Raw genomic sequence first — 27,574 nt, 5'->3', positions numbered from 1 at the left:
AAAGACAACTGGATATATAAAAAAAGTAATTACACATTCTCTCTCTGAATTCTGTAGTAATGTATGGCTTCGAGACAAAGTAGTGGCGCACTGGAAATCCCTATCAGTTTCACCAGTGCTTATTCAATAATTACATTTATGAATCTTTCATATTAACCATATTAATGTTATCATTGACATCTGTATTCCAATTGGAAGATACTTTGCAAAACGTTGCCCAAATTACATTCAATTTTGCTAAATTTCAAACTTGAACATCAAAATTAGAAATCAAAATATAAATGTAGAAGTTAAAAGTTCTGTTTTTAACTGGGAAGACATAGTAATTCACCCTATATACAGTTCCTTGCTCTTGAAATCCTGCTTTGAATTAATGCAACATTATCTCTTGATTTTCTCATCACCACAGTACACTAGCTTAGTGTGCAAGCCATTATTAGAGACATTAATTTTTCTTGCACTAGAATTACACCAGTTTCTCTTTGTCCTGTAAGATTGGGGCAAAAAAAGAAAGGATTTGTCCCTCAGGATATAATTACTAGGTATCATGCGCTCTGCACAGAATTTTATATATATTCTTTCCATTGCCTGTGATTTAGTGATACACTGCTACTTTATAGTACAACAGTCTATGCCAGCTTTTCCATTATAACCCCCTTTTACAGGTTTATAACTCAGCAGTAAAATGTACTCTTCCAATTTGAAACTTGGCATGTTACATCTCAGTCTGGAAGCTAACTCCCCACCCCCCACCCCACCCTGGATTTTTTTGCTTTACAGAAGTAAAACAAGTGGGCATGTATCTTTATTTCCTCTAACTACAGAAGCTATACTTTACAGGAAAAAACAGTTTACAATTTTTTGCTGATGTTGTTATTATGATCCATTTTATCTCCTAAGCTGAAAAGTAACTGAAGACGGTTTTCCTGTGTAGCTTTGTTCCTGATGAAATTATCTGTTTTTGCTGTATACAGGTTGCACCTAATGTGCTTAGTTAAACGAAGGATGGCTGGTTTAATGACACCTTGATAGCTTTGCTAGAGTCTTTCCCCTTTTCATGGAGACCTAGGAAGGTACCAGGGAAATGGTCCCATGTGCCAGGGTTGCAACACATCTGATAGAAAGTTTGTTTGTGATTTGAAATAGTGTTGTAATTAGCAGTGTTCTTTGGAGCAAACTGGGACGTGGGTGGCGCTGTGGGTTAAACCACAGAGCCTAGGGCTTGCTGATCAGAAGGTCGGCGGTTCGAATCCCCGTAACAAGGTGAGCTCCCATTACTCGGTCCCTGCTCCTGCCAACCTAGCAGTTCGAAAGCATGAAGTGCAAGCAGATAAATAGGTACCGCTCTGGCGGTAAGGTAAACGGCATTTCCCTGCACTGCTCTGGTTCGCCAGAAGCTGCTTAGTCATGGTGGCCGCATGACCCGGAAGCTGTATGCAGGCTCCCTCGGCCAATAAAGCCAGATGAGCGCCGCAACCCCGGAGTCATCCACGACTGGACCTAATGGTCAGGGGTCCCTTTACCTTTACCTTTGGAGCAAACTACTATGCATTGCCGTTTGAACATACACAGCATGTACAGTCTTAAGAATCCTATGCTGCTACTAATGGTAGGTTACTGGTGTTAAAAGGTATTTATTGTAATGCCTTTAAATTGTAATGCATTTGCATTTATTTGGTTGGACCAGGGAAGATCTTGTTCTTAGACCAAAGACTTGCACAAAATTGCTTGTAAGCTATAGGATTGGATAGATTGAAAAGGCTGAAAACATCATGAGTACCATCTTCCTTTCCCAATGAAGCATCTAGCACGCCCTTGGACCTCTAATTGCATACCAGCATGACCCACTACAAGCATCAAACAATATAAAATATTACTTGGAATAGTTAGGTGCTTAGTGGTTCAGGTATGTTTTAGTACCTGCTTTGAAATCTATGGCAAAAAAAAACTCTTAAAGTTATATTCAGACATGAGCTACATTGTTCCCCCATATTGTAAGCCTGCAATTTATGCACATTTTATTTATGCACTTTCAGCTTTATGTGCTGGAAAAAAATGGAAAAAAGAAAAATGGAAAGAGAGTGGGTGTCCAAGAAAAAAAACTTTGGCAACCCCACCCACCATTGAACTCAATGTGTTTTGACTCTACACAATGTTTGGTTTTAGGCACACTTTCCAGAATGTAACCCCATTGTAAACTGCAGACTTAAAATTACAAGCAAATGCCAGTCATAGTATGAGAACTAATTAGAGCTGCAGCCTCAGTCAACTTTGGTCAACGACAAAACTATCCACCATTTGATTTGATACATTCACACCCAATAGACAACTGGGTGACCATTTGGGCTATGTGAATAGACCATTTGCTCTTGAGTAATCCAGTTTTTATTATGAGAATAACTATTCCATTCAGGTTAGTGATTTGGGGGTACACTGCTTTTTCATTCTCTTAGAATAATCAGCAATGCCACCTCCAATATTATTGACCATGTATACTTATATAGTCACCTCTTTGTCTTTCTACAGGTACCAAAGCAGAGTTTCAATGAATCTGTAGCCACGGAACTGTGTGTGACTGGGGTAAGATTTTTCACCTTGTTGTGGCAATTGCTACTAGCAAAAATATTCCTTTGAATAAAGTTTTTGAAGCCTTTCTTCTAAGAACGCTAGAGGTTACACCCTACAGAGATTGAGGAGGCAAATCCTGCCCCATCCCATATTGTTGTAGTTAGTTCTGATAGCAATGACAGCCTGGAGTTCAGTCCCTCTTACTGATTAATCTGCAAGTCCTGCCAAAATAGACAATGCTGGGAAGCAGATGCAGCAGCAAAGTATAGCCTATAAGACCCCCCAAGTCCTCCTGACCTTAGTCGTCCAAAACAATTATTGCCTTTAATGAATTCATCAGAATTTTCAGTAATTGTATATTATTATACAATAGCATAGTATGCCCAGTTGGTGTTAACCCATGACATGGCCTGCTCAGTGGTGGTTCTCCCTTTGACAAATACCCTTCTTGGTGAGGTGTGTCTGTCTCCCTCATTACTGACATTTCAGAGGAATGTTTAAACATTCCTGTTTACCTAGGCATTTGATAGCTGAAAGCTACTAATCCTGGCAACACTGAAATCACTGGCTGTGAGAATGTGATTTCTTTTAGAATGTTTTGATGATGTTGATGTGTTTGCCTCCCTGGGCTCCTTTTGGAGGAAGGGTGGAATGTAGATGGAAATGGCAACAACAAACAACAACATTATTATCTTCAACAACAACAACATTATTATTATTATTAGTAGTAGTAGTAGTAGTATTGGTTTGGAGGCTCAGATCCATGTCCAGAATTGCCATTCACCTTCAGCCATGTAGCAGAAAGGTAATTGCATTTTTAATTCTTAGGAAGTATGTAATTTTCAGGTCACATGATAATTACCCTTTATCTATGAAACGTAATGAACTGATAATCTGCAGGAACATGGCTCTTAGCAAGACCCTTAAGCATAGTCGATCAGATTTTATGGCTGACAGAATACTGATCTTGAATAAATGAAATGACAGTTGCTTAAACCATGCCAGGAACAGGATTGGCCATTGCCTACCACTAATGCTCTCTCCTGTAACTTTTGGCCTTCACCCTTAGGTTATTCTACCACCGGACACTAGCTGAATGTACATACCCGTCAAAACATGTGTCCCCATTTGGTGGGGGGAATTGATCTTTTAAGAGTTAGATCAATTCACTAATTCTTTGGAAACCACAATATAGCTATGAATGGGTCAGAGCTTTGCAGTATTAAAAGATATAGATATAACCCTAGGTGGTGAAGCCACTTCAAGGCCATTTCAGTTTTGACAGGAGCTAGTTTACTTGAAAGTGCCAGCTCACATACAGAAAACCAACAAACAACTGGGCTTTCCTTTATTGAAGCATAGCCTTTCCTGAATAAAAGCAGGAATGGGTAAGAGTCTAGCACCTCTATTTTATGGACATTAATACTGTGGGCATCACTGGGACATGAATTCCAGTCTCTGGCTCCCTTACGACTATGCGCTAAATCAGGGGTGGTGAAACTCAGGCCCAGCCAGCTGTGCCTTTCGATATGCCCCACAGGAGTTTCCCCAGGCTACAATTGTCACTGGCTCCGCTTTTTGCCTGGCTGAACTGTTTACTTAAGAACTGATAATACCTCTTGCTTGTCTGAATGGTGACTATAGAGAGGTGTGTGAGTGTGTGTAGACAATTAGCCTACTGTACAAAGGTAAAGCTTACATTAGCTGCTCCACTCCTCACTGACATGAGCCCCCAAGGTTGTCCAGAAGGGAATCAGCACCTGGGCTGAAAAAGGTTCCTCTCCTCTATCCTGTATGGGTTATGTCATTCTCCTGCAAGGCGAGGTCTACCTTGACATTGAGTCTTTCTCGGTGGCCTTACCAATGTGGCCTCAGTATCCTACATCAGTACCTGCACAGCAAACTAATGAGTCTCTTTAAAATACAATCTTTTAAAAAAATTGTTTTTATGAAAAAGCTTTGCTTACCATCTCAAATCACACTTGGAAGTCTCAACCTCCTTTGTATAGAATAAGGGTTAAGATACAACCTTGATAGAAGGCTTTGTGTTATTATTTTCTTCCTCCTCCTCTCCCTCTCCCCTTTGTTCTCTTTTTTATTTATTTTATTTTATTTTTATTTAGATTAGTTTAGCTTTTATTGTATTCTGTGTTGAAAACTTGCAATAAAAAAAGTTGATTATCGGATCACACTGAAGGTAACAAGAGTATTACTAGAAGTTTCCACCCCACGCCAAGACTTTCTGGATCACTTCATTCTAGTGAAGCTGCCTAAGTAGCTTGCAGGCGCAGCAAAGTAGGGATTCATTGAAGAGCATTGAAAAGATGCAAAGATATGCAGGTGAACATTTGGTGACCAAAGGAAATGATTCTGTTTTGCAGAATGCTCTTGGGAAAGGAAGCGTGGCAGGCGGCTCCACTAGTCACATGTCCTCTGACAATTCATCTCCTCTTCGTATAAACATCCAGCCAAGCACACTTCTCATGCTGGTGGCAATTGCACTCTCATCTTGCTTGTGCCCACGTTCATCAGAAACCTCATATCTGCTTTAACAAAAGGACTTGTACAAAGAAAAGGAAATAAAATGAAGCTGATTTGTTCCCTGTCCTCCTCTGTTAATTGTTCTGATATAAAAGTTCTAGGAGCTAAGTTGAAGCACTTTGCTAAAAAAAATAAAAAAAATAGTTCTGGATTGTCATCCCCGTCTTCATTATATTATATCATATTATATTATAATTTCCTAATTTTTAAAGGACGCTTCTTGTGTTACTTAGGAGCCTTGTGAAATACTTGATGCAGTATTACATTCCAAACCCAGAAGGCTTTGGGACATGCAATGTTTTAAAAGAGATGGAATGTCAATTTGCATGTAAATCATCCAGATTTCATCCTTTCCTTTCTTTCTTGTTTTCCTTGTCCTCGCCTTTAAAAAAAAATAAAAATTGCCCAATAAAAAAGAGGCCATGTAGCTTAGAATCCTGCTTCTCTCATTTGCAGCACAATTAGCCAGGAAGTTCTCCTGTGCAAGACCCATTGTAATAAAGGGGATCTCAGCCAGAGCATTTGAGTGCTTTTGTGCAGTTTCCAATTATTTCAGTGTAAGATGAGAGCAAAGACACACCTTAGCTGAAATCGGTTCCAAAGCCAAAGTCATGGCTTCCAATTGGAGTGGAGCTGCTTTCAAAGGGCATCCAGGATACCCTTGATTTTTCTGACAGGTTTTGGGCCCTTTCCATAAATATTTGCTATGTGGACCTCACAAAGACGTGGCTGCCTGGGAAGTCTCCTGCATACTGAGGAGGCAGCAGTCTTGTCACCGGCTCCCTTGGCAGACCAGAGACCTCTAAGAAGACAAGGGAGGCCTTGCATAAAGAATTTCCTGGTGGATTTTGGCCTTGACTGTTTTTAATTGTTATTATTATTGTCAAATTAAACATATTTTGAAGTATATATATTAAAAAGGGATCAGGCTGTTGACATATGATGAATGTCTTCCTGGAGTGTGAATTTTATGAAACTTCTTCGTGTTTATAGATGGCTACCAATGTTTTAATGTTTTAGCATTCTCTTCCATGTTTATATATGTAAGTGGTTTTGCAGTCCTCGCTGTGAAACCATTGTAAGTCATATACCAATGTAATACACGTTTTCTTCAAAATTTCTGAAGAAATAGAGAGCGATATTAAACTTTCTAACACTGCTTTTATTTTTCTGATTATGATCATTTAGCCATGACAAAAAGTAAAAAAGAAAAGAAAAACATATCCTATATTAACAAGAAACAACCATTGTGAATATTTCAGTAACCTAAAATTCTTTTATCTTTCTGAGGATATATTTTAAAAAAGACAGAAAAGTTCAGCTATACAACTGTTGGTCTTCTTTATTGTAATTATACAGTTTAGTTATTTTACTGTTGATTGAATAAAAATGACATGAATCTTAATTATTCTAAAGAAACACCATTATCTGCCTATATTTGCTTCTGGGGAAAGAGGTACAATATAAAACTTGGGCCATTTTCAGTTCCTTGCCCAAATACAGGAAACAACAAGCACAGCAGATGGCTAGAAGGTATTGCTCCATTTTCTTCCACGCAAACAGAGGTGTGGGTGTTGCTTGACCTTCTACATGCCGTGCTGGATTGCAGAATATGGAGCTTCCAAATAGCTGATTATTTCACATGCTCAGTATATCTGATGTAGTAACTAGTACAATCTTTGAGCTGAGGTATTCCTGCAGTGTGTTAATTTGGCACCCAGTGGTAATGTTCCATATGGACTGTGTTAGGACATCTGAACTAGATCTAGTGTAGCTATGGGGAACCTGTGTCTCACCTGATATTGCTGGACTACAATTCCCCTCAACCCTGATCATTGACCATGATGGCTGGGACTGATGGGAGGGAGTGCAACATCTGAGGAGCAATCCATCTCTGTTCTACTGCAACGAGGGTAAATTGGTGTTAGTGGGGAGGCAGCATCCATTTTCTTCAAATGTGTAGTGGAAAAACTATAACATGATCCAGAAATCAGTAGAAAGGGGCCACAGTGAGTATGAATTAGTGACAGAACTGAGATGACTCATCTTACTACCATGTGGAGGACTCCCTGGTCCTGAATGGGGTAACTGTGCCCCTGAAGAACCAGGTGCGCAGCCTGGGAGTCATTCTGGACTCACAGCTGTCCATGGAGGCAGTCAATTCTGTGTCCAGGGCAGCTGTTTACCAGCTCCACCTGGTACGCAGGCTGAGACCCTACCTGCCCGCGGACTGTCTCGCCAAAGTAGTGCATGCTCTAGTTATTTCTCACTTTGACTACTGCAATGCGCTCTATGTTGGGCTACCTTTGAAGGTGACCCAGAAACTACAACCAATCCAGAATGCGGCAGCTAGACTGGTGACTGGCAGCGGCCGCCGAGACCATATAACACTGGTCTTGAAAGACCTAAACTGGCTCCCAGTACGTTTCCGAGCACAATTCAAAGTGTTGGTGCTGACCTTTAAAGCCCTAAACAGCCTCAGTTCAGTATACCTGAAGGAGCATCTCCACCTCCATCGTTCTGCGATAAGGTCCAGCGCCGAGGGCCTTCTGGCAGTTCCCTCACTGCGAGAAGCCAAGTTACAGGGAACCAGGCAGAGGGCCTTCTCGGTAGTGGCACCCACCCTGTGGAACGCCCTCCCATCAGATGTCAAAGAGAAAAATAACTACCAAACTTTTAGAAGACATCTGAAGGCTGTCGTCTAAGCTTTTAATGTTTAATAGGTTATTGTATTTTAGTGTTATGTTGGAAGCCGCCCAGGGTGGCTGGGTAAACCCAGCCAGATGAGCGGGGTATAAATAATTATTATTATTATTATTATTATTATTATTATTATTATTAGTGGGATTCTGCTATGACAGAGACAGCTATTTTAGTGCAACCCAGTGAGGAAGATAAATGTTAGCTATTTACAATGACCAATAATTGTCATGCGTAACTGATTGGTGGAGAGTTCTGCTTCTATTTGCCTTGCACAAAGTGACTAAGGCAGCAATCCTATATCTACTTACATAGGATTAATCCCCACTGAACACAATGGGATTTACTTCTGCATAGATATGTATAGGATTACACTGTTAATCTGTGACAACAGAAGCCAATATGTGACATTGTCACATTAACACATTTAGGATTAAGATAATTTCAGTAGACCCAAGAGAGTTTACTGCAAAATGATACCATAGTTTGAATTGTAAAGCACTAAGAGTAGCAGGCAAAGTATCAAGTTTCTTTTCAAAAACAAAAACAAAAACCCAACAGTAGTCATTTGCTTCCAGCTCATGGGACTGCTGCCATGAAAGGTTTGAAAGATCAGAGCCTTGCATGGTTTAAAGGATTTTATTTGCTATATTGCCCTTGTGCATGATTCAAGTCATTTTGATTTTCATTCATTGAGACTGACTCTCTATGAAAGATCAGGAGGATGTTGTTTAGCGTCTAAAAGGGATTCCTGAAGCCTTCAGATATCATCAGATAGGCAGCACTTGTCCTAAGGACTGTCTTTATTCTGAATCTGGTGGCTTGGTGGCACTTAAAGTAAAGGAGTAGTGGCTACATTATCAACAATGATTAGCTTTTGATGTTATTAAAAGTGGGAGACAGCTACACAAAGCAAATGAATTCATTATTTTCCATTTAGTTTGTCATGTTTCCAAGAACTGCATGGCATATCAAGCTGTGCTTGAATTTCCAGATGTATTAAATATTTTTAAAAGACAATTCTGTATCAGATGGGTGGGGAATAATAATAATAATAATAATAATAATAATCCTGTAAGTATTCTGGAATAATTTCAGGCCCACTAAACATCATAGAATATACAACCTTACTTCTTTTAAAGTGATGAGATACTACAAATGGCTTTTCAATAATGTTTAAAACTTATTTGTACACATTGACATTACTTGTTTTCAGGGGCAGAAAATGTTAGTTCCAAGTGCATCAACAACAGTTTGAAGATAAATGTATCACATGGGTACAATTATTTGAAAGCCAGGATTGGCTGTGGCACCCTGTCAAGAGTATATTTGAAAAACCTGGCTTTGTGCTGTGTAATGTGTGAAATAACCCACGGAGGATACTATTACCAGTCAACTTTAGTGTATTTTTCCATGTAGAAACTAATCAAAAAATTGCCTGGGGAGGAGGTAGTGACAACATCAGATTGTTTAATATCCACAACTGTAATTCCTTGTAATGGTTTTAATGAGTTATTTATACACGCGACTTTTTTTACTTTAAGTAGCAGAAACTTGGCATTTCCCCTCCATGCATGCAGCGATACTGATCTACATGTGGAGCAAGACTTGGACACAGAGAAGATTCAGGAGAATAGTCTACAGATACACAAGACTGCTGTGTCGGAAGCAACCACCACAAGTGGATAGGGGTATATGCTGACGGATGCTATTGTGTTCAGCAAAGTCTACCATTTGTGTGTGAATTCAGGCAGCCACTAGCCCCTCTTTCCATGAGACATGTTGTTGGTTTTATAAAAGATGACAGTGCTGATCATACTTTTGGCAAGGAAGATCCTTGAATAAAGGTAGGATATGTGTATCCTGTTCCTAAACTCTCCTGAATTCTGGATCAGGGCCAATATCCACACCAATTATTGTTAACTCCAATATAGTGAATTATTTATTCTAAATAAATGGCCTGAACATTGACTGAAATTTATTTCCCCACAACATCTCTGGATAAATGCAGAGATTTTTTATTTTTATTATTATTATTAGTTGACTACAGCATGGACAATGTCAATATAGCAAGGTGACCTTGTCAACATAGTCATTATCTACAGCACTGAAGTAAGCAAATTGGTCCTTTTTTCTTTTTTGCCTGCTTCCATCTACTCTAATTGCACGTATTGAGTGCCCAGCAAACAAAATAACATTTGATTTTGTGTTCTCACTGTGCATGTCTGTTAGCTACAGAAAATGCATGCTGCACAAAGACAGTTAAGAATGCAAGCACCTTTGCATGGTGATGACGACCTGTATTGGTCTAAGCTGATATTAAGGACAGGAAAGCCAAAACCATTTTTAATGCTTTCTTTTAACTTTCATTGTAAGAAAGTACTGTCATTTCAAACTGCATACACACTGTACATTTAAAGCACATTTCCTCTTCTCCCAATGAATGATAGGAAGTGTAGTTTGTTAAGGGTCCTGGGAATTGTAGCTCTGTGAGGGGTAAATTACAGTTCCCGGCACTGGGGCTTTAAATGTATGGTATGTATGCAGCCTCAGTATCCCCATCAGCATTTCTGCATGATAGTTTCTCAGATTTGCAAATGCACCGCTTGCTCCAATAAGGCTAGGGACCCCTACCCACATCATTGAACTCAATGGGACTTACTTCTGAGTAGACAAAAGCAGGCAGGATTGCACCATAATTCATATATTTAGCTGCAAGAGGTGCTTCAGACATTCTATACAAGTAAGGGAAATAAGAAGTACAGGTGCATAATTGGATAAAAACCACACACTTTGTGATACTTTCTGGAGCTCCAAGCAGATATTTATAATTGCATAAGTTCTGTAAAACATTAAGGTTTATGAGGGCCATCGTTTTGGGAAACAAATTAACAATTTAAGGCATGCTCCATGAACCTGCTCCAAGATCATGAAGTACAGTGGAACCTTGGATTACAGACGCTTCAGGTTACGCGATTTCGGGTTGCGCACCTCGCCGAACCCAGAAGTACCAGAACGAGTTACTTCCAGGTTTCAGTGCATGCGCAGAAGCGCTAAATCGCACTTTGCACATGCGCTGAATCGCGACCCACACGTGCACAGACCCGGTGCTGCGAGTTGCGAACGTGCCTCCCGCACAGATCATGTTTGCAACACAAGGTTCCACTGTATTAGAGAAATGTATAGAAAACTACTCAAGCTGTGGGAAGAAAAGGAGAACCAGCATCCTTTTTACAAATGCATTCCATCTTGTGCCTTGCAAATTGTGATTTTCTTTCCCCTAATTAATGTTTCTCAAATGAGGCCAGGAGGATGCTTGGGAACAATTTGAATCCTGTGAGAAGCTATTTTCCCAAACTGTTGAATATTGAATTCAACAACAACAATTCAGGGTAAGGATTTGAGAAAGGAAAGATGAATGGAACATAATAAAGAAAATTGATTTTGTAAGAAGATTTGTTGGTGGGTGTGTGAAAAGTCAGAATAGCATCAGTGTCCATCCTCAACTAGTGTGTGGTGAGAGGTTTTGTGAGGGAAATAAGAGTCATAATGGAGGAGTATGAATAGCTTGCTTGGTTAGCTAGTTAGAAGATGAGCAGGTGGGTCTGTACCCACCCCCACCCTGCACCCCAAAAAACATTGCTAACAAACCTGATACTCTGGGATGCATTTCCTCTTAAAATTAATAGTAAAGAGTGAGTCAGTAAAACTGTCCCTCTTTGCACCAGTTTAGAGTACCAGGCATGCTTGCACATACGTAGAGGGAGATCGCCAGTTATGTCAAAGGAGGCAATTGATCCATCTGTGCAAAGCGATGCACATGGGGATTGGCTCCCTCTGCTATAATGGATGTTGGAGCTCCAGCATCAGATAGCTGGATCAGAGCACCTTACTAATTCCTACTTAAATGGCTCCAATATTATGGCTTGGCATTTCCCTCTAATTGCTGACTGAATGCAAACAGTTCAGGTTTGCTGGAAAATTCAACATGCTCATTTTTCTCCTAAAAATTGCTCTGTCTTTCCAGCTCTTACTTATTTACTTCTAAATGCTCTGAATAAAATATTATGGCAAACAACCTTTAACTAGCCAGCTCTTCATATACCTGGGGGCAAAGAGATCCCAGCAGTCATTATCTGCCCTCCTGCATTATGCATTCCTCAGATTCCAGACAATGTATGCTAACCCACCACTTTCCACAACATCACCTCAAATAGATTTGCTTGTGATGAACTTGGCAGAAAATTAATCCAGTTGACTGTGAAGGATTTCTCATCTTTTAAATATTTGCTTTCGCTTACCAGCTCACTTCCTCCTATGACATTTCAATTAGCGGCCATTCAGAGTCTCTCTGACTTTGGAAGGTCATTTTACTTTTGTTCCTTCTTGTTGCATTTTCCCTCTCAAAAGTTAGCTTGGCATTCCCTCCCCCTTTCTCCACATTTTATTCTTTTTATGGAACGGAAATTTGATCAAGTCCATCAACATCTTAATTTAAAGGCTCTCTGATCAATAGCCTGTGAAAACATGGCTGCAAAGAGGGGGAGGCAGCTGGGGACACTTGCCAGGGGCCTTGGATGGCTAAGCTGGCCAGGGGGCCCTGCCAAGGGCCTACCAAACTTAAGGTGTCATGCCAAGAATGCCCTGTGTCTCCCAGCCGACCGGGAGCTTAATGGGCAAAATAGCCATGGGCAAGATTATCATGCCTGTCTGTATGCACTGCAAGGCTTCAACATTAAATCTGGACCTGAATTACTGTGTACTGGCATGTAGCATCAGATCAGATTAGGTGCCACATGATGGCGCATCTTATGGACAAGACTCCTGCCCTAGGCCTCAGACAAGCTCTGTATGGGCTTGTGTAGTGATTTGCTTTGTTTTCCTCAAAATAAGACAGCTAGGCATTTCCAGCTTTCCTTTATCACTTACAATAGACTTTCATTTATATTTTATAGTAATGGTCTTCAAACAATCTGAACTGGAATCTGCCCTTTCTGCCACTTTAGTAATTAGTAATGAGGGGTGGCCAACGTAGTGCCCTTCTGGCATTTTGGACTACAACTGCCATTATCCCCAGCTAGCCTGGCCAGTGGTAAGGGATGGTGGTAATTGTCCACAACATCTGGAGGGCACCACATTGACTATCTGTGAATTATATTCACCTCTGTTCATTAAACATTTAACCTGTACTTCTGAAGTTGTTTGTATAGTATACTCTGTTCCTTTCCATTTTCCTCTCCACCACCAACACCAAAACCCTGTACTCATAGGTCTCCTATATATTTTCATTCATTGACCTATAATAGTATTTTGGGGGGGGGGGGGTGTTGGCTTTTGATAGGAATCACACAAGGATTACCTTGTCCTATACTTTGCTTCTAAGTAATTTAGATATGGGATGAGTAGCATGTGCATTGTTAACATATAAAAATAAGATAATGGGGTAAAGGCAGTAAATGTGGTAGGTCAAATGAGATCAAAATGGATGCTGGGTGGAGAGAGTGATCTTATAGCTTTCAAATATATTTTCTAAATCATATTAAGTCACATTAAGACATCATCTGCACAATCCACTCTCAGATATTTTCAGTGGTTGTCACAATTGGTTGAACAGAAGAGTCATCCGTTTGTGGGTCTTCACTGTGAATGAGTAATTTTAGGTAGAAAGGAACCTGATGCAGTAACTTAGAATTTTATGAGTTGTATCAAATGCTACACCTATTCAGTGTAAACCTACCAAAGCTAATGGACATGATTAACTTAAGCCTATTATATTCAATGGGTCTACTCTAAGCAGGACTCAGATACAATCCTATACTTTTACAACTCACTTTTTTACTCTTTGGCTAGTTCATACTTTGGGACTTACAAGCAAAGGTGGCTATTAGGCAATCAGATATTTAATTCATGCCCCTGCTTTATTAGTTAGGAATCTTGAGGCTTAGCAATAAATTCAATCCGCATTTCTCCACTTTGTTTCATTTGTTTCTCTTGGGATAGGGCCTTGAGCATCTGGACTTTATTAAAAGCCGCCTCTTTTATCCTTCTTACTCAGTTCTGCCTGTTCTAAGCACTGCTCCTGTTCCACCAAGGTTTTCTTCCCTAAAGGTTTCTCTGACCATTTGACTACAGCAGCTGCAACTTCTGTCTCTTTTCCTCCATCAGGTGCCAACAGCAGAATTTTGTCATGCAGCCACTAGGAGTTAATTACTGACTAGATATAGCAGCCAAGTTTGAGGCCAGTCAGAATGAGATTTTATTTTTTTTACCCCGTCTTGCCTTTCTTTAATACTTTCACATTCCTGCATATTCGCTCCCTCTGTTGATGTGTCCTAATCTCATAGTTGGGATTTTCCATGACTTGGTGAGAATTGGTATTGTGTATTTAAGTATGATTGGATTTCTTATAGTCACCAGAGTACCAGTCTAATCAACCTTCTTTATGATGGGCAAGATCTCCCTTATAATCATAATATCCTGAGTGTCTTCAGCACCTACAAATACTGGTAGAAAAGCAGAGGAAACAAAACAGCCCGCATAGCCACACTTTTATTTCGCCTTGAGGGGGGATGGATTTCCAGAACAGACAGCAGAGCTGATCTAGTAGATTCTGTTTGTTAGAGAAGCCATTTCCTTTATAAGGTTGCATTTCCTTCCAAGCGTGAGAGCTACAATTTCCAGAGTGGTTTAACCACCAATCCCCCCAGGGAATTCTGGAATTGTAGCTCTGTGAAGGGAATAGTGGTCTCCTAACAACTCTCAGTACCCTCAACAAACTACAGTTCCCAGGATTCTTTTGGCAAAGCCATGACTGTTTAAAGCATTATGATAGTCCAGTTTACTCCAGATCACCCCATTCTGTGGTCATGAAGCTGCAGGTTGTTACACCAATGGATTGTTTGAAATAGTGTTTTTCCCTACACCGCATCCCTAATTCATCCATGTGAACTACTGCAATATTTAAAAGCAGATTTATTCCCACCAATGAAGTAAAACTTCCACGTATGAAAATAAAAGAAAAATCATTGAGTTTCTATGGTTTTAATATTACCCTCATATCAAAGCTAATTGCAAAAATGTTGTACTTCTTCTAGAGTCATATACAGGCTAATAAAAGATAATGATGCCCCATTTCTCAGTCAACTAACTTTGTTGCTTTCCATTGAAGTCACTATTTTTTTTGGTGTTTGAGGACTGGACAGAAGCTAGTAAACTACTTATTGTGATAAGAATTTATAGGAATGTTACCATTTTTCTAAATGGCATGAAGCTCTAATCTGTCCCCTAAATTCCCTAAATCATTTCACACTGATGGGCAGAATTTCTGTGAAGCAAGGAACTTGAATGGGTTTCGGGAACTGGTCTGGTACTTTAGTGACCTTTGTCCTATAAGGTCTTCTCTTTACCACACATACTGCATTGCTTTTAGGTAAGAAGAAAGCCTGTAAATCCAGTCACAAGGCCTACAGAAATTCACTTGAAGACTTGAGGGTGCCCTGGTTTTGCTTAAAGTGATTTCTATGAAGCTGTATCTCTCATTGTGCAGTATTGAAAATGATTAACTGTGATTAATCCTGCTCATGCTGGGAAAAGCTGTCTGAATGCCCCTGTCACCCATGAATTTGTTGGAGTTTGTGTTATTTTTGTATAACGTAAGTAGTTAAGAACTGCAGCAGACAGAAAATAGAATGCAAAGTTTGGATTAAATAATTTTATAGTCTATTAGAATATTACAGGGATTATATGGGGGTAGGGAGAGATCAAATAAATTATAGCATTTGATAGCCAGAATATTAATATACACTGTGAGTGGGCTCTATAAAAAAAGATCTTCCACTCAACTCTGATTTGAATGACAAATTGCCCACCTTAGTTTCTATTTGAAGGCTATCCTCGTAGCAAATATTCATTTTGCTAGCTTTTATAAATGATAAGTACACTGTCCTAGAGATTTCTGTATCCTCCTCCTCTACCCTTCCTGAAGTGTACAGTGGGTCAGGCCTCCTCAATCATTCTGTCAGGTACATTGCTGTTAAGGAACAAACACTACTATCCACTGTTTCCCCTTGACGCTGATTTAGACTTGGAGTCCATTCTTTGAACTCGTGACTTTGGAAACAATATTGTTTTTCTTTATCTGTTGGTATAATGCTCTCACACTATGCGCAAAAATATACATAGCTGAAAAGGAGAGTGGGGTGGAATACCAAATAAACTTTAGTTCTTTTTAAATTAAAAAGAAATAAGTAAATGTCATCTTTTTGTGGGGGGGGTCAACAATTCTATTACAGGATAATTACAAATGCTCTGACTGTCTGGAAAGAGGCTGGAAAGAGGCAGTTAAGGAACATTGCATCCAATTTCTGATTGTGGCCTGGCAGACCAAGCAATAGACGGGTGGCCCTTTAAAGCAGCACACACGGCAACTGGCACTGCGCAACTGGATAGGGCGTCCCTCATATAGAGAATGAGCAATGGCTGTCAGATGGAAATGGTTATGTGAACAGAATGGCACACTAGCCATCTGCTCATAGTTTCTTTCTTGCTATCAAAATCCACAGGACAGAAACAAGAGGTGATGCAATTTTTCAACACAAAGCTACAGAAACAGTGGGATATAGAGGGAGATGGCCCTTCAAGACTCAAAACTTTTAAGAAGTTCCAGCCTTTTATGCTGAAATAAACAATGGGCACTCTAACACTGCTTTAAGGAGCTATCCAATGAAAGTTGGGACTAGCACAGCAATCCTATACACACTTTTACCTGGGAGTGAATCTCAATAGGATGCACTTTTGAGTAGACACAAGTAGGATTTTGCTGTATGCTTACTGGGGAGTAAGCCCCACTGAATGCAGTAAAAATGCATTAGAATTTTGCTAAACATCTCACTGGTTTCATTGGAGTTGCTTCACAACAATAAGGATTTTGCTTAATTTTTAATGAAGCTGCCTGCCCGCACCATTAAATTATAGCATCCTACAGTGAACTGCATGACCCAGGAGCTCAGCAAAAACAGGAGCCACAATTTCTGTGAAATTGAAACTTGAATCAGCCTGATACTATGCACACTTACTTTAGAGCAAGCCCTGTGGAACTCAGTGAACTGAACATGTGCTATGTATGGCAAAAGCCAAAGTTCTGTGAAATTTGGTCAATGAATTATTTACAACTGGATTCTTGGCCCTGATTGAGGAATAGGTAAATAAAATAATAGTGTGCACGCTTTTGTTGGAAAGCAGATCATAAACATCCATGATGCTTTTGAAGAGCACCTTTCTGAGAAAACATGGAGAAGGAGGAGGATGGTTCCAAGCTCACTATTAAGATGTAAGTTACTCTGCCCTTGACAGCACATGAGACATTGGTTCAGAGAGTAAAGGACATTTGTTTGGTTATCATATCAAAGTCGTGTGATAGCCTACTTAATACCTCCATCAGTACTACTAAGGGTCTTTAAAGTGTCTGGGAGAAAGATGTGGGTGTAGAGAATGACAATGCAGTGTAGAATAGAATCTACAATTGGAAACCTTTCAGGTCTGCTTCTGCACAAATCAGAGAAAATTTCCTTAACTTATTGCAACAGTGCACATGGTGGGCAAGGGTCTCATTGATGCTGAAGAGGGTGTCCAGCTAAAGGTACTACGTACATCTTGGGTGGGAACGTGTGAAAGTGAAGACTTTTGGGAAGAGAGTACTTTGAGAAATGGAGATCATCAAGAGAGAGAAAGAGAGAGAGGCCATGGGCTGTGCCTGTTATCTATAGTCATGGATGAGAATGAGAGAACTTTACGTAAGATACTGGTTTTGCTCATGATTGTGAAAACTAGGCCTGTTGCAACACAGTGCTGGAAATATGAATGCTGCATGTCTATTGACAAATGGCATGACAAACTGCTCTGCCTCCGATGGAAAATCTTACACAGCACCAGCATGTTATTTGAGGTCAATCACTTTGAAACAAGGCAAAGCTCTATTTCCTTCATGAACAGGACTAATACAAGAAGACATATCCCATCACAGTATGATCATATCTTAAAAACTTGAACTGAACATTTGGACTCCTCTGACATGCAGCATAACCCATAAAAACAGAGAGCAGAAACTGTCTGGTACTGGTTGACAGACGATGTTTAAATTATCAGTTTCTAAGTTTTCAAAATAATAATTAACTGATAAAAGTTTAAATAAAAGAACAGATACTCTAACAATGCTGTGAGATTCTTTGCTGTTTTCCTACAATAGTCTAACAAAGCACAACCACCTGAATTTGAACATTAAAATGAACTTTTTATAGATTCAAATTTCACTTGATTTATTTATTTATTTAGTGAGATTAGACATCATTACACTTTTGACTTAAAAAGGAGGGAAAGCATATCCTATTCACAGTCTAGACTCTTAATATGATACTTTAATAGTTTGTATAGAATAAAGCTAGCAAAGGGATAAGTGGAATGTTGAAGCTGACACGAGCTAGCAATAAAGCCTAAATTCCTTATATCCTCCTTTACCAATTATGGTAACTCTTATGCTGCAGGATTCTTACATTCAGGGTCAGGGAAAGCACATACTACAGGTGAGGATTCCAATGTTGAATGCTTATTTCTAAAGGGCGGGAGGGGGAGCAACAACAGCTCTGTGACATAACACCTGCTTTGCCTCCAGAAGATCCTATGTTCAAGCCCTGGTGTCTCTAGTTTAAAACGATTAGAGATAAGGTCACAGGAAAGATCTCTGCTTGAGACCCTGGACAGCAGCTGCTAGTTAGAGTAAACCTAAGGTGGGGAACATTTTCCAGGCAAGGGCCACATTCCATTCTAGGCAACTTTCTTAGGGCCACATGCCCATGGGGGGGGGGGGGGACAGAAGCAAAAGTGGGCAGAGCAACAAATGCAAATGCTACCTTTATTCAGCAGGGTATTTTCTGCACACACACACACACACACCTCTATCTTCTGCCCAGGCAAGCAAAAGGCATTATCAGAGTTCAAGGACACAGTTCAGTCAGGCAAAATAACCTCATGTTGTAAAGCAGAACTGATGAAATGGAGAAGCCTGGGCTATATTTGAACCCTGGCCCTGAGGTTCCTCCTCTCTGAAGCAAATAATATGGAGTTGGATGACCTTGTAGTATGGCCTGAAATAAAGCCATTTCCTGCATTTACAAAAAGTTCTTGTCCAAACAATGGAAAGAGAGTTCTGGCCCAGTGCCACATGATATACCAGGTTTTATGTGTAAGCTCTTTTCTTTAAATGCAGGGTTAAATCTTCTGCCTTTATCTTTGTCCTGAGTTTTAAATACCACCAGTTGGTACAGCCCCAATGCATTAGCCATATCCAGATGTTAAACTGTAAGTGATGCCCTTTGAGGTATGCACACAGCATCTGAAACAGTTGTCCTGTCAGTTCATGGAGCTGCTACTGTATGTGACATGGGACCAGGCTATGGAAAGGTTGCCTGCTCACTTGAATGCTAGGACTATCCTCTATCAAAGGCAACTATCTCATCCCATAATGATCCACACACAGTGTTCCTCTCTAACAGTGCAGGGTGCACCAAGGTAGGAGAGTCAACAGTGGATATCATGCAAGGCCTGTGTTCCACACTTGACCACTATCCAATTGCTTGCGAGGGGCACAGCAGCAGTGAGGTCAGTATGGTACAAACACGCCGGTAGAGGCAGCCAGCACATTAACATTGCGCTGACTTTGGCATGCCCCTCCCTCCTTCTGTCCCAGTATGCTGCAGTGACTCAGCCAGACTCAGCCCCACTTTCCCATCCGCTGCTGGCCAGAGCACACGCTTTATGTGCAAAAGGTCCCAGGTTCAATCCCTGACATCTCCAAGCAAGGCGGAGAAAGGCTTCTTCCTGGAACCCTGGAGAGCTTCTGCCTGTCAGTGTAGTGTATTGAGCTGGATGGCTCAGTAGTCTGATTTAGTAGAAAACAGCTTCTTTATGTCCCTAATACGCCTCGCTCTGAAAATATTTCAAGAGTTTGAAGGTTTGCATACTGATATTGTAGCATTTTAATTATGTATTCCCCTGCCCCTCCCCTCTGATGAGCTATTATGCTTGCACAAAACCTTCCAACTTGGTTTAGAAAAATGCTGGTAGTAAAAGATGCTGCCTAGTACACATGAAAAAAATCTGTCTGTGCAACCCAGTCCTTGTCTGTGTTTCTCAGTTGCCTCCACTCAGAGGCATTCTGCATGAGACATTAACCTTACATTCGCTATCCAGAGCTATTAATTTCACTTGACTTCGTGTCTTAAGGTTAAAATCATTAATCAGAGTTTCTATCATTAGCTCACTTTCCTCTTCTATTAAGTGATTGTGATCACTTACTATTAATGAGTCATGAAGTTTTAATAAATTTTTCTTAGTGCGAGATTGCTAAACAGTAATTATGACACACAAGGTATGGATGGTTTCCTCCTCAATGTAATTTTTTGCCTTATGTTGATTAAAGAAAACCAGAAAGCAGCTTGTGGTTTTGAGGTGTCCATCTCTACCATTTTTATAGGCAATTAAAAAAAAATCTAACACATATCTATTCTTTCATTATTGGTAGATCTGTTGTATATATGAATCTTTATGAATAAATGTTCTGGTTGTGTGTGGTTTACATAAAATGATTCCAAGCCAAAGAGGCTGATTACAAAGCCCACAATTAAAATATGTAATAGCAAAATCTCATGCATACGTACTTAGAAGTATGTCCCATTGTTTTCACTGGGGTTTATTCCCAGATGTGTATAGAATCTGGTGTTTTATACATTTAGGACATTTATATACTGCTTAATCATTAGGATTTCTAAATGATGGACATAATAATAAACCACACAGAGAATAAAACACTAAAAAGTCATCATAAAGCCAAACACTACCTTAAAATGCCTGCTGGAATAAGAAAATCTTTGACCTATTCCCGAAGTTTTGCAAGAAGGCTGCCTGCCTAATTACAGCCTAACTCTTCTTGGACTTTTATTTCTTTTGCAACTGTAGGTGGGCAACAAGATTAATCTTCACCTTTCCGTTCTAATACCAAAACAGCATAGCAGCAGTCATGCCATAAAAGTCATGTTTGAATATGGCTTAGATCCACCCCCCACTCCCCGCCCAAAAGAAAAATATCATGAGGCAACCAACGCCACATGCATTGCTCTGTCTTGGCTGGTTCTTCTGTGTTTAATTGACTGTTTAACACACAACTGCCACCCTTGCACCCATTTAACCACAGGATATATAAATGTGATATAAAAAGAAGCTAACCTGGACCATGAAACAATGTGAAAGGTGCATTAGAAAAACCTAATTTGTGCTGTTTGTAGCTTTACTCCAGATTATATTTATACCAATATTGGTACTGTGTCTCATTAGCAGTCCACATTTTATTAGGACCATTACGCAGGCATTTATTGATGCATAGGAGCCAAATGATCTGGACGGAACAAATGGTAGAAAGGGCTATAATTGTGTCCAGATGGATTCACTAGTATCTTTGAAGACATTATGAGTACTGTGACTGCTGGAGAATTTGCATTTTGACAGTCTGCTAGAACAGTCTGATAGAAGATGTATTTCTAATGTCTGACCTCAAATTGTGTCTTTTGATTAACCCAAACTTAGCTTTTCTTATCTCTGGAAAGGTCTCACATCCACAGAATCACTACTTTGAAAACTTCTCTTTCAGAGTTAAATGTATAACTTGTCTCATATGATATTGGCCATTGGCAAGAATTATTTATACTATCAGTTGTCATAATCTCTTTCAGAGGACCAGTGAATATGTGGAGGGATTGAGGTTCTTGGGATCATGACCCACTCCTGGCTTTCATGCATTCATCTGCTCTTTAAGATGTGGAACATGTATGCATGAAGGCTCTTCTCCCCATGCAACTTGGTGCCCTGAAAATGAAGAATACACACACACAGACACACACACACACAGAGAGAGAGAGAGAGAGAGAGAGAGAGAGAATGAACCTACATGTGCACAAGTTGTAAATACATGGGCTCTGTTCAGAGAACCAGGTGGGAAGCAGGAACCACTGACGTGAACCTGACCGCTGCCCTACACATTCACTGGTCCTCTGAAAAGCACCTATGCTGTCTGGAATCTCAACTCAGCTTGTTTTCAAAGGTCTGAGAAACTGCTGACTGTGATCTAAGCAAAGTAAAGCAAGTCACACTGAAGAAGGGGTTGCTGGTGATGTCTAATTAGTTGTAGAAGGGAAAATCATCTTTTGACCCAATTCATGTGACCGCAACCATGGGTTAAAATGCAATGTGGATGGAGCCCACTCCATATTTCATCAGGCAAAATGGATTGGGTAATTTGGCCCTGGAAGTCAGATGGTATTCACCTACTACACCGTTGGCAGGTCCTTAAAACTTATTCCTATATATAGTTCTGATACAGAGAGATGCTGCATAGAACTGAGAATCTGTATGCTGCCTGCATTCCTTCCTTTAAAGGATGCCAAGTGTCATAGTTCAGAGATTTTGGATGTGTTTCCTTTGTGCCTGGGATAGCAAAAGCCAAATACTGCTAGTCTCATTATCCCAGCTATATAGGCGATTCAGAAGCTCTTGGAAGAAGTAGGAAAAATCTATAAAGTTTATTATCATTCTACAGACTGTCTCATGTTGGCAGAGTTCAGTATGAAACAATATTAACACTTTCAGTCAAAAACTTCTTTGGCAACTAAGGAAGGGCATACATTTAGCACATCCAATGCACATTTAAAGCAGATGTCATCCCCCAAAGAATCCTGGGAATTTTAGTTTCCCCCTCAAAGAGCTCCAATTTCCCAGCATCCTTAACAAAACTTAGTACCCAGGATTCTTTGAGCAAGGTTCTTTGCTCTAAGTATGTTTTGCGGATTTTCTCAAAGATTCAACATAACTGATTTCTGAGAGGGGATCAAAGGAGGTGAGGGGTCTGGAGGCCAATTCAGAAGAGGAAAGAATTAAGGAGTTTGGGTATGTTTAGCCAGGAGGCGAGAAGAGATGATACTGTCACATAGTTGATGGAGCAAATTTGTTCCCTGTGCTTCCAGAGATTAAGATCTGAACTAACAGGTGCAAATGGAGGATTTATAAGGAAGAACTTCCTGATGACACAAGCTGCTCAATAGTAGATCGGGCTGCTTTAAGAGATGATGGATGCTTCTTAACTTGCCACCTATCTGATTGCCACCTATCTGGGATGCTATAGCAGTAGATTGCCTGCATCAACAGGGGTTGCTGACCTCTGGGATCCTTTCCATCTCTGTGATTAGAATACAGGCAGCATGCTTGCACATTGTCCCATGTCAAACTCCCTACCAATAGAAAGGAAGAAAGGTTCTAATGTAGTATTTTCTCTATGCTAGTTTAGTTTTCTGTATGCACCAAGCAAGATGGCACCAGGGCACAAGTAAGATAGGATTGGATCCAAGAACACCTGGCAGAAGGCAGCAAATAGGTAAGCTATATTACAGTATAGTACATCCCTCCACTTGGATGCACCAGTTATCATAAATGTCACTTCCATCCGAGTGTTGCCCACTGACATCCCCACATCTTCCAAAGTGATTACATGGGGATTTCCAAAAGTATGAACCCGACTACATTTAAGCCTTTCAGTTTAATAGTACACAGTTATTTAAGCAATAGCTGAACATTAACAGTGGATAGGCAGGATGCCATTCTATCCAAAGTAATCTTTATGCCAAAAAAAGCATTAATAACGGTCAGTTTATCACTTTGGGGAGGGATGATTAACTGATTAGGCCAATATTGTCCTGTGACTATTGATTGTTTCTAATTATCCTTTCCAGAAAAGCCTAGGTCCCAGCTTCCACTACTTTGCTGTAAGCAATATTGTGAAACCATAAATTCATAATTCTTATCTTTACTGTGCTGAACAAGTGTCTTTGTGTGCTTTTTACAAGGCCCTGCAAGGCTGCACGTTTTGCGTTTCATCACTCTCTAGGTACACCTTGGCTTTTTAAAAAATAATGTGAGGTTTTAAGCAAAGAGAAACACCATTTTAATTTGAAACAATAATGCAATACCAAGGGAGTTATGGCTGAAAGTTCATAACCATGTGTCTATCAGAGGTAATTTCAGTTTAATTGCATCTAAAATTGATGACCAGCTAACAAATAGAGAATACTCATAATGGCTTTATTTAAATATCCAAGGTCAGTTTATGTTTATGAGCAGCTTCCAAAAAGTGAGAAATGTGGCCTGGTGGATTCACCCCAGCTTGAATACTAGCAGCAGCTTTCCATTCCAGGGATCCCCGTCTACCTCTACCAGTGAATGCCAAATTACAATGGGCTTTTCCAGACAAGATAGCACCCTTTATAAAATACTTCACAAGAAAAATCTCTTATAGTTTGTTTTCTGGGCCAGTTTAAGTTGCATCTATGCTTGCAAGCTATTCAGTGCTTAAGTGGCCCTCAAAGCTTATAATGTCCATATAAGTTATAAGACATGATATGGTAACCTAGGACACAACAGGGCTTCCTGAATTAACCCCCTGTGTTAATGGCTGGCCAAGCAAGAAAAGTGACCCTACAACACCATTGCAATAGCTACAACAGCTTCCCTTTTTATTTTATGAAGTGTTTTTCCTATGTTAGTGCCATTCACCAGCGGGAAAGGGCATGTGAAGATTCCAACATCTTCATAAACCACTTGGATTAAGGAATTGAGGGGATGTCAATCAAATTTGCAGATTACACCAAACTGGGAGGGCTAGCTAATGCTGTAGAAGCCAGAATCAGGTTTCTGGAACTTTGATCCTTAGATACCAAATGGATTTCAGTTTTGGTAAGCTTCTGTCCTGTTCATTATTGAACCACCAGATTTTCAACACTGTCCTAGTAAAGCCTGCTCCTGATGTTTTCCATTTCCACCACATTCACTAAAGTTGGCTTTTTGACTTCCCCATAATGGAGAAGGGCTGTTGTTACTCTGACTACTAGTGACAATCTAAGCTTGACAACCAGCTGATATGGAGCCTTGATGGGCCATGCCTGAGTGACCAGCTGTAATTATGTACATGTTGAAAACACCATCTGACAACATGCTGAAGTACACTAATGCATTGAAAACAATTGCCCTTAAGCAGAGCACTCTTCAAAATGAGGGACAAAATGAGGTATATAAAATCCCCTGGGAGGACCTTAGCTGTGAATATGAATTTAAGTGCACCTGAAGAGAAAAAACAGAAACAGGCTTGAGAATGAAAAGTGACATGAGTCTCTCCTTGTGTTTATTTAAATCTCCCACTTATAAAACTAGTGACTATTTTACAATCTGCAAAGCCTCTTCACAAAATATCTCCGCCACCTTCTGTCAAACCTCTAGGAGAGGACAGAAACCTTTTGCACAAAGCCCTGTCCCTACAGAACGCCAGGCATTGCTGGGGTTTTTATAAGTGACAGAGGGTGTTTATTACATGGGAAATCACCGTCTTTTCATAGGAAATTGGTCCCCTCGTGATTTATGTGTGGATTATCTCCATGCCAAAGTAACAGAAGGCTGAATGCTCTGATGATTTAAACTGTGTATATGTTGAACATTTGTAAGCTCAATGTTTGTGGTCAAAATGCCCTAGGATGGTGATGTTACAAGAAACCAGAGGAACAGATCCATTTAAAAATATTTATTATGAGGCAAATATCACCTTTTTGCAGGAAACTAGGGAGGAAAACATTTAAGGAAACCTTTTGATGTTCATTCCAACTATAGCAATCAAAGCTTCATTTGAACAGGCACAGTGAAATATGCCATAAATCAATAATCTGCATCATATGCTGACTGGAGGAGGGGATGTTATGTAAATATGGCCTGGACACTGGCCATTTGGCAGAAGCAAGGAGTTTGTTTGGGTGAAGGGGGTCCATCAAATTAGCAGATTAGAGAGTATAATTTATGGAGAGAGACTGAGGTAAAATACAGTTCTGCCTTTGTTATCAATCCCCTATTCACTAGTCTTGTAAAATACAGCTCTTCACAGAATCATATTCTCCAGGATGATAATGTAGCCATGAATTGATAATAAATAATCAAGTGGGAAAGGGGGAAAAAAAGAAGATGTACAGTATAATATATGAGGAGCTAATACAGGCTAAGTTCATACCATACATTTAAAGCATACAGTATTTAAATAACAGTTCCCAAGAGTATTGGGGGGGTTTTCAATGTGTGGTGTAGATGCAGCCCTAGGTCCTGCTCCTCAATATCTTTAGCAGCAAGCAGTCTAAATCACCTTCTTAAAGGTAAAAAATTAAATTCCAGTGCTTGTGTGGGGATTAGGGAGTGTAGAAGGAGAAAAAAAAACCCATAGGATTTCATTTAGTTTAAGTATGAACAATTAGAGAGGATAAATTCTTGTTATTTCATTCCAAAATGCTCTATTTTCTGTTGATACTTCCCTAAATGAAAGAATGATCACACCAAACTATAAGCATACAAATGTAAAAGGGTTTTGGAAAGGAATAAAGGAGCAAAAAAACAAAACAAAACAAAACAGGCATCAGAGCGACAGTCAAACAATGCTTCCTTGCAAAAGAAAAGTTCTCCAATTGTCCATGTAGGGCAGTTCATGTAGGGCAGTTCAAAGGTGTGCTTATTCATCTCCCTCTGAAATAAATTTCTAAAATTTCTATTAAAATGTAATGTAGCCATGAACTGATAATAAATAATCAAGTGAGAGAGGGCAACATACATCACAGTGCTGTGTTTGAATGGGATAATTCTAGAAGATCTGTGTGTGTGTTCTCCTTGCCTTACCCCATTTCACAAAGGATTGAGGCCTAGGGTTGGGAGGTCAGGAGATCAAAGACCCTGAAATTTCAAGGCCCAAATCTGATATTTAGGAGTAACCCTAGTGATGTCACAAGGAGGGCCCTGGTGGTATCATTAAGCATGAAACATTAACCCTGAAACTTAAGTTTGTGAATGGCTCTTATGAACAGCAGATGTAATAATGCAATTGCCAGTTAGTACTTTAAGCATTTAATTTCCTTCTCACCTCACTATTTACCCACACACACCCTTCACCAATACTTATATCATTATACAATTGACTACTCTTTAAGGTGCCCCACTACATTCTTGCTTGTTCAGAATAAAATAAAGAATATACATTGGAACATGTAACTTTAATAACAGCGCATGAGATCACCTGCAGTGCAGGTCTACCTTTCTGGCATATAAATCAATCTGGCAGAAGTGGGGAGTGATCAGGGGGGCGTGGTGTCGCTATCACAAAGGAAATTAACATTCTGAACCTCTTTCTGAAATCACAATTTATTTCCCAAGCCCTGTGTTTAAGGCACAGTATGTGATGGGTGTTCCAGTCCACTTAAGTAAAGATGTCAAAGATACTCTTCACCTTTCAAAACTTCTATTTCATGCACAGACACAATTTATTCCCCAAGTTCTGTGTTTAAGACACAGTTGGAGGGGCCAAAAATACCACTGGGCTAGCAGAAGGCCCCCTTCTATCTAGATTTTATTTGAAACAGTCCTGGTGCTGGAAGGGAAAAAACCTTGCTGGACTGGGACTGGGAACTTCCCAATTCAGCCTTTTATTTTGTTCTGCCTCAAAGGCAACTCCCACATCACCCATTTACCCCTGAAATGATTTTCTAGTCTCTACTTCACTCTAAATGAAGATAAATAAATAAAATACCTTTTCCAGGCTCTCCAGTCTCCAAGCACTCCTGTCTCCTTGGGTCAACGTTTATTCTTGCCTCCT

The 27,574-nt window shown here is 39.9% G+C and overlaps 1 protein-coding gene and 1 long non-coding RNA gene across 3 annotated transcripts in view; one reads left to right on the top strand and one right to left on the bottom strand.

Moving 5' to 3' along the window:
• Positions 1-6,514, top strand: part of GFRA1 (GDNF family receptor alpha 1) — a 179,231-nt gene extending 172,717 nt beyond the window's left edge. For both annotated transcript variants that reach the window (XM_083441125.1, XM_083441126.1), the window contains 2 exons: positions 2,527-2,580; positions 4,950-6,514. In XM_083441125.1, the coding sequence (XP_083297251.1) occupies positions 2,527-2,580; positions 4,950-5,120 (225 nt within the window). In that variant the 3' untranslated portion in view covers positions 5,121-6,514. The remainder of the gene's footprint in view (positions 1-2,526; positions 2,581-4,949) is intronic.
• LOC310677911 lies at positions 6,158-27,539 on the bottom strand. The gene is made up of 2 exons (XR_014511512.1): positions 27,509-27,539; positions 6,158-6,804 (listed from the first exon to the last, which is right to left on the bottom strand). It is a non-coding gene; the product is annotated as an uncharacterized lncRNA (long non-coding RNA).
• Between the last annotated feature and the right edge of the window lie 35 nt (positions 27,540-27,574).

Source organism: Podarcis tiliguerta, assembly GCF_965153285.1.
Source record: "Podarcis tiliguerta genome assembly, chromosome: 5".
Taxonomy (NCBI): Eukaryota; Metazoa; Chordata; class Lepidosauria; order Squamata; family Lacertidae; genus Podarcis; species Podarcis tiliguerta.
Note: the sequence above shows the minus strand (reverse complement) of the source record. Positions and strands in the feature narration are given on the sequence as shown.